Genomic DNA, 12,500 nt, shown 5'->3' with positions numbered 1-12,500 from the left:
GAGCGTATTTGTGTGTGAATTTTGCATATGTTTGTGTATGTGTGTGTGAATTTTGCATATGTTTGTGCATGTGTATATGTGTGAATTTTGCATTTGTTTGTGTATGTTTGTGTGTGAATTTTGCATATGTTTGTGTATGTGTGTGAATTTTGCATATGTTTGTGTATGTGTGTGAATTTTGCATAATGTTTGTGTATGTTTGTGTGAGTTTTGCATATGTTTGTGTATGCGTGTCTGTGTGAATTTTGCATATGTTTGTGTATATATGTGAATTTTGCACATGTTTGTGTATGTGTGTGTGTGTGAATTTTGCATATATTTGTGCAGGTGTGTGTGTGTGAATTTTGCATATGTTTATGTATGTGTGTGTGTCAATTTTGCATATGTTTCTGTATGTGTGTGTGCAAATTTTGCATATGTTTGTGTGTGTCAATTTTGCATATGTTTGTGTATATGTGTGTGTGAATTTTACATATGTTTGTGTATGTGTGCGTGTATGAATTTTACATATGTTTGTGTATGGGTGTGTGAATTTTGCAGGTGTTTGTGTATTTGTGTGAATTTACAGTATACAAAAAACTTGTTAGCTGTTATCCTAACTAGGCAGTGGCCTCAGATTTAAAAAAAAAATAATAATAATATTTGCCCCATAAACTCATACTGTGGGACAAGAATTGAACTCCTTTGCGGAAAACCACCTAGAGAAGAACTTGTTCCTTATACTTGCAAAGAACTCTGCTAGTACCCAGCCGATTTCCCAATCCTTGCATCTTCAAGCATTCTCTCCACTGGACCAAACCACCTCATCATACTCACTCCAGTCTATTTTCCTTTTCTAATTCAAACATAAAGAGATATGCATTAGTGTTTTATATATATATATATATATATATATATATATATATATATATATATATATATATATTATAAATGATATATGTATATATATATATATATATATATATATATATATATATATATATATATAGAAAGATAGACAGACAGACAGATGGATAGATAGATAGATAGACAGATAGATAGGTATTATACTGAAAATCATTAATGCTCCTAGAAATATTGTAGACCCATTTTCTACTCTTACAGAACAGGTATTATACGAATTCCCATACTGTACCTGGGAGAGCATTTGATACCGGAACAAGAACTAGGAACACTGCTAATATCCAGTGGGTCGCCATCTTGATTCCAGTCTGGAAAGAAAAATCAGGATTTATAATAATAATAATAATAATAATAGAGTAGCAAAATTATATTAGGTGAAGTAGCATTAGAGATAAATAAATATTTGTTGAAGATGTAATCAGTAAAACTAATGTCTACGAAACTATACTGTGGCTCTAATATAAAAGAAAATAACAAAATACGGTTGTTAAAGGGAAGGGAGAAATTAATAATAATAATAATGATAATAATAATAATAATAATAATAATAATAATAATAATAATAATAATAATAAACTAAAATAAATGAAATTGGAGCTAAAACCGCAAAACAAAAAAGTTAATAATAATAATAATAATAATAATAATAATAATAATAATAATAATAATAATAATAATAATAAAATAAATTAAATTGGGGTGAAAACCGCTAAACAAAAACGTTAATAATAATAATAATAATAATAATAATAATAATAATAATAATAATAAAATTAAATAAATTAAATTGGAGTGAAAACCGCTAAACAGTAACGTTAATAATAATAATAATAATAATAATAATAATAATAATAATAATAATAATAATAAAATAAATTAAATTGGAGTTAAAACCGCTAAACACAAACGTTAATAATAATAATAATAATAATAATAATAATAATAATAATAATAATAATAATAATAATAAATTGGAGTTAAAACCGCTAAACAAAAACGTTAATAATAATAATAATAATAATAATAATAATAATAATAATAATAATAATAATAATAATAATAATAATAATAAAACTAGTTTCCTTATCATATACCGCATAAACACATAATGCTTTCCACATCTCTCACCCTTTCATTTCCCCTTACGTCACATAATTTACACAAACATTGCACCTCAACCTTTCATATTTTTTTTCGTTCCCCTTCAACGTCCAAACTTCGCTTTCATAAAGGAAATTTAGCTCAACAGTCACTTAACACCTAGGCTTTCGTAGACACTCCCAGCCTCTTCCGCCTTTTTTTTTTTTTTTTTTTGTAAATATCTGAATATCTGAGTTTTTTTACTTTATTGGGACATTTTTGGTTTTTGTGGTCATTGGGACCAAGAACACTTAAGTTACTTAACTCAGATGTACAGTCTTGCTTAAGTGCTTGTGCGTTGGAGGCTATTAAGTGACCACGAGAAGCATGAGTACCTCATTTAACAGTCAGTTACGATATGCATGTATTGCAGATATGTAAAAGTGATTAGTTATATATATACATATATATATATATATATATATATATATATATATATATATATATATATATGTATATATTATTTAAATATATATATATATATATATATATATATATATATATATATATATATATATATATATATATATATATATATATATATATATATATATATTTAAATATATATATACATATATATGTATATATATATATTTATATATATATACACATGTTTAAATATATGTACACACACACACACACACACACACATATATATATATATATATATATATATATATATATATATATATATATATATATATATATATATATATATTATATACATACATACATACATACTGTATATACTTTATATATATATGTATATACCTACCTGTATGTGCATATATAAATAAATACATTCATACATACATAGATTTGTCAGTATGTTCTCGTGTTTGCCTTGGGGCGTTTACATATATATGGACAGTAAAGTGCCATAGAAAAAACCCATAATTACCCTGAATATAGTAAAGTCAGCTATCACTTTTACCGTGGATAGGCTACCTGGGTAAAAGTACTCCACCCCAGCCTGTCAAAGCCAGTCGCGGGACTTTTTTTTTTTTTTTTCTTAATTTGAGCCAGAAATACCCCTCATTCATTATAAGACCAGACTTACCCATTAGTGCTAACGACAAGGCATTGTTCTTGATAAAATCTTTATACCAGGAAGTGTGTTGTTTTGGAGTGTGTGTGGGTGTGTGTGTGTGTGTGTGTGTGTGTGTATGTGTGTGAAAGTATATTGCTCAACAAAGAGAATGCAGAGCACTTTCACACTGGGTGTAGTCATGGAAATGTGCTATGGTGTTAGGTGTATGTAATGAGGGTGTGTCATGTGTATATATATATATATATATATATATATATATATATATATATATATATATATATATATATATATATATATATATATATATATATATATACTGTATATGTACATTTATATATATATATATATATATATATATATATATATACATACATATATATGTATGTATATGTATATATATATATATACTGTATATGTACATTTATATATATATATATATATATATATATATATATATATATATATATATATATATATATATATATATATACATACACATGTGTACATATATATAAATGTGTATATATACCGTATATATATACATATGTATAATATGTATAATGTATGTTTGTTCGACGGTTTCCTAACGTTGTAATATCCAGCAACAAACATATTCAGCATTAAACTTTAAATCATTGTAAAGGTAATTCTCTGCATACGTTTTCATGGGACAAAGCAATTTACATAGCTTTGTTGTTACGTTCAAAGCTTTATACATATGCAACGTGGTTACTGTCATTGGAATATGCCAGTGTTTAAGGTTTACTTTGAAAAACCAAAAACTTTATATTGTTTATGGCGACATTATCATGTGGTGATCATTGACACGTATTAAGGCTGTGTCTTTGCGTTCGTCGAAAGCACTACATAACTCTGGCTTTCGGAGAAGACTAAAAAACAACCATATCCAACCATAGCTTCTAAAAAAGGAAAGCTGTCGGAAGAGTAGGAGTAGAGAGAGAGAGAGAGAGAGAGAGAGAGAGAGAGAGAGAGAGAGAGAGAGAGAGAGAGAGAGAGAATATTAGTACGCTAAGAGAACTGAGGAGCCTTGTAACTGAAGGAAGTAACAATGATAAAATTCGGAAACTTTATCAGTGACATTCTATTGTACTCTAGTGGATTCGGGGGTGAGTTGGCACCTGGGCACGTGCAGCCCCCATTGAACAGCAATGACAAAATAATAATATTGAAGATTTAGATAATAACATAAAAGAGCGGTATAAAAATAGGAAAAAAATAAAAAAATTTATTATAGAAATAATATATATATATTACATATATATTTGTATGTATGTATAATATGAAGATTGGTGCCGCCCCCCACCCCCCATGAAATTTTTCTGGATCCTCTAGTGCACCTATGCGTAGTTGTATAAACAAGCAATTTGTGTCCGGTTGCATGAAAATATTTTCTGATTGATATTTAGCGGCCAACACCTCGTATTTATCTCTTCTGATACGATCCATTTCTGGTTTTCCTAAAAGATGACTTAAGCAAGTTCTAACACAAAGACCCCGTAGGGGGCAGTGCCGTCAGTGCACCTCATGTGGTGCACTGTAGGCATTACTTAAGGTCATTGCAAAGTACCTTCGACCCCTAGTTGCAACCCCTTTCGTTCCTTTTACTGTACCTCCTTTCATATTCACTTGCTTCCATCTTACTCTCCACCCTCTCCTAATAATTGATTTATACTGCAACTGCAAGGTTTTCCCCCTGTTGCACCTTTCAGACCTTTTACTGCCAATTTGCATTTCAGTGCTGAATGACCTCATAGGTCCCAATGCTTGGCCTTTGGCCTGTAATTCTATATTCAGTTCAATTCAGTTCTAACACAAAGAGGTTATTAAGAAATACTGCCTCGTCGTTATAGAGAAGAGGCAAGTTTTTCGTTGAAAACGGGTGTGTGTGCACCGTGGAGTTATTTATTTATCCAAACTTTTTTTTTTTTCTTGTGTAAAGATTTACAATAGATAAAATGCAATAGAAGAACAATTCACAGAAGTGAAAAAAAAAGTTTGAATACATGATATAGAAAACAGAGGAAAGGAGAGCTGCACATTCTACTAGTGAATTACATAAAGAGTGCTGTAAGTGGAGTAATTTGTTATATATATATATACATATACATATATATATATATATATATATATATATATATATATATATATATATATATATATATATATATTATTATGATTAGCAAGAATTCGCCAGCAAATTGCCTCCCCCCCCTCCTTTGTTGTGGTTGGTTGTTGTTGTGTTTCATTTACTGCCAGCCGGCCGATCGATAGACCATCTGTCTATCGACTTAAAACCAAGGGTTTAAAAGATTAAAGGCGCTCCCATTTTTGATAAAGATCTTTCCTTCGAGGCAAAAGTAATCTGGCTTGGGTGTTTCTCCTACAGGCCAAAACCTCCCTGCGGGCAGCAGGTGCAATGAGTCAAAGCATCTGTGGTGGACCCCCCCCCCATAGGAGGGGATAAAAGCAGAAACCCACGAGGTCGACACACACACGCGGGCTGAAAGATATGGAGTGAACTTGTGAAGACGTCCTCAACACCTGGCCCCACCGATGCCCTTGCATCCTAACCACGTGGCCCTTTCCAAAGTATACTTTTCCTCGTGCCCTTCGACCGTATTCCTCGAGCCCACACGCCATTGCTTGGAGTTTCGAGGAGTCCCCATCGCCTTGCCCCTTTACGGAAGCCCTTGCATCTCACCACGTGGAAGAAACTCGCCCTTGGAAATCGCAAGTCATCCACGGACCGCCTTCTACGCGCCCTCGGAAAATCTGCTAAGGTAAAGTGCCCTGGAAGAGCCCCATTTCAGTCACGCTTTTGTCTCGTAATATTTGCTTAAAGAGAAAGCCAGAAATCGCCCTTGTCTAATGTCCGTGCGCCTCTTGCATCGGCAGTATTAATTCTTTATTACTCCTTTGGCACCCTCAGTGCAGCTTCGAATTCATTATTCTTTTGTCTATTTTCATTACTGGCATATAATGTGCATATCTCTCATTTCAGAGGGATTCTATTTCGTGGAAGCTTCTCGGACTGTGTCTGGAATCCCCCAGTTTCATTCAATCCAGTAGGAATCTCCTTCAGGATAGTAATCTACTTGAGTTCCTCTTTCCCGTACTGATATCATTTATGTAAATACACTCCTTTAAATTTGCCCACGTGTTTTACGTAATATTTCCCTCAGTAACCAGAGCCCTATGCTCATATGAAATTCTCCTTTGTTTTCCTCTCTTTTTTTACGTTTTCCCGTACCCACGAAGTCAGAATCACAAGGCTAAATTACCTTAAATTGTTGCTACCTGTCTCACAGAGCATATTTCAAACTAAAACCACGGAAAAACGTAAAAATGGCGACCTGGCCATAGATCTCGTTTTGCAGTTGCAGTTCCCCTAGTGTTGCTTTATTGCATTTGCAACTTGCCAGATCAGCTATTAGCAAAGCTAAGCTGGATACAAGACAATTACGAACCTTTTGTGTAAAACCAGCACACAGATCCAGAAAATTCCACGTAAGTAATGTGTTAATCTTAGCAAAACCTTTTTACAATCGTGACTGTTCCTAGGAATTAGAAATAGGGACGCATGTAATCACTGAGAGAAAAGAACCGCCGTATTAGATTCGTTAATGCATGCCTTTCAGGATAGGTAGTTAGGAAATAACCAGTGCTAACCATCCTTGCTTCGAGGAATAGTGCGAAATTCCTCTGTGTTAAAATCTTTGCCATATCTTCTGCTTCGAGGAATAGTGCGAAAATTCCTGGGTTAAAATCTTTGCCATATCCTTGCTTCGAGGAATAGTGCGAAATAAATTCCTCTGTGATAAATTTTACTTCACATTTCGAATTAGCGAACTGTTATTTAGGCGCGAATAAATTCCCACGTGGGACACGACGAAGTCAGCTTGCATTGCTGAAAATTCTCTGTGTAGTTAGAATTCGAGCTAGGTGTTAGGAAAGCGAAATTTAAACTCCGCTTATAGGGAAAATTACTAGGCCGTTGTATTGTTATCCTCTCAGACGACTGGGAAATTCCCTGGAATCCCAGACGGTATATAAATATACGGGTTCATTCACCCAGAATCTAAAAATACCTCCGGTGTTGGCCAAACGACCTGCACCCCCCCCCCCGCCCATGCCCGCGTGTGTAGCATTTTTTTTTCCCCCATTCATTTCCCAGCAAACATTTTTCTTTGGGTTTCCCGTTAGTAATTTCTAAGTCCTAAGGGACGAATCGTAATTCAAAGTCCTAAGTGACTCCTAAAATTCTACGTCGCACGTGGCGAGAATTTCTCCAAATTCCAGTCCTCAGAGACTCCTAAAATTCTACGTCGTGCGTGGCGAGAATTTCTCCAAATTCCAGTCCTTAGAGACTCCTAAAATTCTCCGCACGTGGCGAGAATTTCTCCAAATTCCAGTCCTCAGAGACTTCTAAAATTCTACGTCGCACGTGGCGAGAATTCCTCCAAACTCCAGTCCTCAGAGACTCCTAAAATTCTACGTCGCACGTGGCGAGAATTTCTCCAAATTCCAGTCCTCAGAGACTCCTAAAATTCTATGTCGCACGTGGCGAGAATTTCTCCAAATTCCAGTCCTCAGAGACTTCTAAAATTCTCGTCGCACGTGGCGAGAATTCCTCCAAACTCCAGTCCTCAGAGACTCCTAAAATTATACGTCGCACGTGGCGAGAATTTCTCAAATTCCAGTCCTCAGAGACTCCTAAAATTCTACGTCGCACGTGGCGAGAATTTCTCCAAATTCCAGTCCTCAGAGACTCATACAAAAAAATTCTATTCGCACGTGGCGAGAATTTCTCATTCCTCGGGAACCCAAAATTTAAGTCCTTTTGAGACATTATATAGTGTAGTTCACACACATCTAAGCCCTTACGGGACTGATCATTCTAGTTCGTTAGAACAACTCCTTAACTTCACGCTACAGCCGGCCAAGTCCGAGCGTGACAAAATCCAACTATGTCTTCCGAGACACATATGAAAATTCGTTCGCCAAGAACAACCATGTCTTTCCAAGACATATCAAATTTTAACAAGTCTCCTCAGACTTACTAATCACCTGTCGTATTCAGACAGATCCATTCGCCTGCAATCTGAACAATTGAGTGTTTCAGATTCCTGCAATTGAGTCTTTTCAGACAACCTGAGTCTTTTCAGACATATCCTATACCCATTATTGCAAGATGGCTAATACCAGAGCCCAACAAAACGAGGATTTCAAATTCTACATGTCCGCTGGGAAGGACATGGGACTATCGGGGCAAGATCTGAGAGCATGGGTTCAAGAGCGAGTGGACGATGCCAAGGCGGAGAGAGCAAGAGAACGTGAGGAGAGAGAGAGAGAACGAGTTGCCCAAGAGCAACGAGAGGCCAAAGAACGTGAGGAGAGAGAGAGAGAACGAATTGCCCAAGAACAACGAGAGGAGAGGGAACGAATTGCCCAAGAACAACGGGAGGATAAAGAACGTGCAGAGAGGGAGAGAGAACGAATCGCTCAAGAACAACGGGAGGAAAAAGAACGTGCAGAGAGGGAGAGAGAACGTGAAGAAAGAGAGAGAGACAGAATTGCCCAAGAGCAGGAGAGAGAGAGAGAACGCGCCCATGAGCTCCAGGTGCTAGAACGACAGCACGCCACCCCCGCCCCTGCCGCGGGGATGAGTGCCCTCAGCCAAGCTCACTCGTTCATGCCAAAATGGACCGAGTCCGAACCCGAAGTATGGCTTGAAAGGGCCGAACGAGTCCTGGAGTGCTGCGATCTCTCCCCGCGGAACTCTCCCTTGTTCTCACTAAATTCCTGGGCGGAAAGGCCCTCGTTGCCTACCACGCCCTTCCCGCCCGACGATCGGGAAACTGGGAAGCCGTCGCCAAGCAGTTACGAAGGCGTCGAGATTACCCCCCAGCGGTGGAGGAGACGTTGGAGAGCAGCCCAGAGAAGCAGGCCAGACTTGGTCCGATTGGGCGTACCATTCGGAGCGGGCGTTGACAAAATGGCTCGATTCGAAGGAGCCACTAACACCGCCGAGGTACTCGAGCGGTTTAAATTGAGCATTTCCTGCGCTCGCCCCTCCTGCCCTCGCCACTCATATAGTGGAAAAAGCCCCAGCAACACTCACGGAGTGCCGCCGAATAGCAGATATGTGGGAAACCCACCACCCTCAAGAAGGATCCATGGGGCGGAAAATAAATCCCCGCCCCTCCTCGGAGGAACAAATTCCCCAAAAATGGAAACTCGGGCAAGCCCCTAACTTGCCATTATTGCAAGAAAACGGGCATTCCTCCGAACAGTGCCGGAACAAGAAACCGGCTCCTCTCTCTCCGGAAAACCGACAAATAACTCGCCTCGCCCTCCACAGGGGCAGCGCGGAAAGACTTTAGCCAGACCTTTTGCACGGCGTGCAAGGTCTATGACCATTCTCCCGCATGGGCAAAATGCCCACGCAATAATAAAGTAAATACTCCCACCGTCGCCTTGGCCGTCACAGATCCCCAGTCATTAGGCCCTCCGCCGAAGGGCCTGTATACGTGGCCCCTCCACGAGGTAGCGAGCCCGCGCGCCGAGTCACTGCTTTCGAGGACTCGGGCGCACAAATCTCCCTCATCCGAAGGGACAGAGTTCCCTATGGAGCTATCGTCAATAGACGAAAACTCGTCACGATCGAGGAATAAATAAATTTAAAATGATACTCCCTACGGTCCAATTGAGAGTCACAAGACCTCACCAATCCAAAATTTGCAATCTTGCAGTAGCAAGCCATCTCCCCGGAGGCTATGACGTCATCCTGGGACAGGACTTTCAGTCCCCACCGAAATCACGACAATCTAGGGGTCCCCATTCCCGAATCATTCCATGGGCGCGAGTAATCCTCCCCGCTTCTCCCTCAGTCAAGACTGGCGCCCCTGGGTACCAGGAGGACGTGCAGTCCCCACCAGTGCCACCTGAGTACAATGTACAGTGGCCCCTCGATCGGTTCCCGATCCAATTCCAGTGCCCGGCCCTGCCTCAGTGCCAGTGCCAGGGCCCCAATCAGATCTCCCTTCAGGAGATGCCAAATTCCTGCCGGTGCCACTTGCATGCCCCCGAGCAGGGCCAGGCTTCGTCCGTCCTGACCGACGAGCCCAAGAAACCTCTGATAGCGCCTGACTCTGCCCTAGTGCCAGCGCCAGAGCGCCACGCCGATCTCCATTCACGGGATCCAACTCAGGACCCCTCTCTTCCCCGGCCTGACACCGCTACCAGCGTCGGTCAGAGAGACGGTTCCTCCCGACCACCGCGAAGCTCACCTGCAGGTGCGGCCTGCGCAACCCGTGCCTGAGCTGGTCATCGTTACCTGCGAGCCGCTCACGCCACCCCGACCGCCTCCTCTCTGCCTCAGCCCGTCGCCGACGCAATTGCAAGTCAGGATTCTGCCATATCTCACTTGGCGATGAACTACAAGAGCCGCGACGGATCATGGTAGAACCCGCACGGAACCCTCCTGCGTCAGCTGTCGCATCAGCAGGCCCAGGTGGTACTCCGTGCCGCCCTCCGGTCGCGGCCCTCCGCTTCCCCGGCCGAGGACGACTGTCCCATTAAGAAAGGCTCGAGGCGAAATTACCACGGGTGTGGGACATTCCAGGTAATTTACAAAGAGCTCTAGAGCTCCCATGGCACCTGTGCCACCATTTCATCTTTCGAAGGTCTTGGCACCCCTAATCCAGAAGGGGATGTCAGGCCCTCCTCTATCTTCCTCCGTTCCTCAGGAACTTCTATCTCTTATCACCTTCTATTTAATCTTCCCTTAAATTATCCCCACAAGAGGCAATTAAATACGGGATACCATTCCCCACACAATGTATAAATCATTAAGAATAACAGAGTGAGAAGTGGCACGCCCTTGCGCCCATACCTTGGCACCGGGCGTGCGTGTCAGCCCCTCCTGAAGGAGTCGCGCCCCGGTGCACTTTCCTCGCCCTGGGACTGAAGTGATAGTCCGGGCCGTAATTTATAGGCAAAGGACGATAAATTCCCGCCTAACACAATAAAACCCTCACTCTTTTTCCCTTAGTTCTTCTGCCAATATCATTTACTTTCTTTTAGTCATTTATTTATCTTTAATTTTAATGAATCGCGAGTCATAAACTCTTGCCCTTGTGATTTAAATGCCCCTTTTGTAAGCTCTGAGGGACGTGTCCCGCCTTTCATATGCGGTCAAGTTTCATTCGTAACGTCTTGGTAACTTTCCTTTTGTTATTATTATCCCTTTTCCCCCTTCCATTCCTTCCAAGATCGCTGTTTGTCCTACCCCACATCTTTTGTCTGCTCGCCCCGTCATAACATTGAGTAGGCAGTGGACGCATAAAATTAGCGTAGTTTAAGGTTAGCGAATTAAAACCTCGCGAATACTCTCGCCCGCACACGACTGTCAAATTCCGGTGTGTGGGTCATCCCTCAGCTCGCGTTGAACGATAGCTGAGCAAAGCACGTTAAAACGAAGATAAATTATCAATGCGAATATGTATAGTCATTACAGTATCGCGTAAAAGGGGATGTCATTTACAAAAATAAACGCTGTTTTTCATTTACACAGCCTCTTCAAGGCAGATTGTACTAACCGCATGCATTTTATCTAAAATTAAGTAGCCGTGTATTTTAATTCTTGAACAATAACCTTTCTTTTCATTTGTTGGCCATAGCCTCATATACGTGGTCCTATAATCTTAATTAATTCACAATTGTTCGAGTCACTTTATAAAGTTACCAGTGGGTAACCAAATCTAAGGTAATTATTCCTTTGCAAGTGTTTAAATCACTTTGCGTTCTGTTAACGAAAATTGTCCCAATGTGTAATTAAAAGTAATGTCACAGCTTCATAAAACCCTTAGTAGTAAAGTTCATTGCAAGGCAGAATGTAGAGTAACGTAAAGCATTTGCCGCTCATTCTTGAATATCGATGTACACACCCGAAGGAGGTATGTACATCATCTTGTATGGGGAGGTATTATGATTAGCAAGAATTCGCTAGCAAATTGCCTCCCCCCCCCTCCTTTGTTGTGGTTGGTTGTTGTTGTGTTTCATTTACTGCCAGCCGGCCGATCGATAGACCATCTGTCTATCGACTTAAAAACAAGGGTTTAAAAGATTAAAGGCGCTCCCATTTTTGATAAAGATCTTTCCTTCGAGGCAAAAGTAATCTGGCTTGGGTGTTTCTCCTACAGGCCAAAACCTCCCCTGCGGGCAGCAGGTGCAATGAGTCAAAGCATCTGTGGTGGACGCCCCCCTGCCCCATAGGAGGGGATAAAAAGCAGAAACCCACGAGGTCGACACACACACGCGGGCTGGAAGATATGGAGTGAACTTGTGAAGACGTCCTCAACACCTGGCCCCACCGATGCCCTTG

At 40.0% G+C, this 12,500-nt stretch overlaps 1 protein-coding gene across 1 annotated transcript in view; it reads right to left on the bottom strand.

Moving 5' to 3' along the window:
* Positions 1-12,500, bottom strand: part of LOC136845219 (uncharacterized) — a 190,208-nt gene that overhangs the window by 37,380 nt on the left and 140,328 nt on the right. The window contains exon 3 of the mRNA XM_067115291.1: positions 1,136-1,211. Coding sequence (XP_066971392.1) covers positions 1,136-1,199 — 64 coding nt within the window. The 5' untranslated portion in view covers positions 1,200-1,211. The remainder of the gene's footprint in view (positions 1-1,135; positions 1,212-12,500) is intronic.

This window comes from Macrobrachium rosenbergii, chromosome 13, assembly GCF_040412425.1.
Source record: "Macrobrachium rosenbergii isolate ZJJX-2024 chromosome 13, ASM4041242v1, whole genome shotgun sequence".
NCBI classification, from domain to species: domain Eukaryota; kingdom Metazoa; phylum Arthropoda; class Malacostraca; order Decapoda; family Palaemonidae; genus Macrobrachium; species Macrobrachium rosenbergii.
Note: the sequence above shows the minus strand (reverse complement) of the source record. Positions and strands in the feature narration are given on the sequence as shown.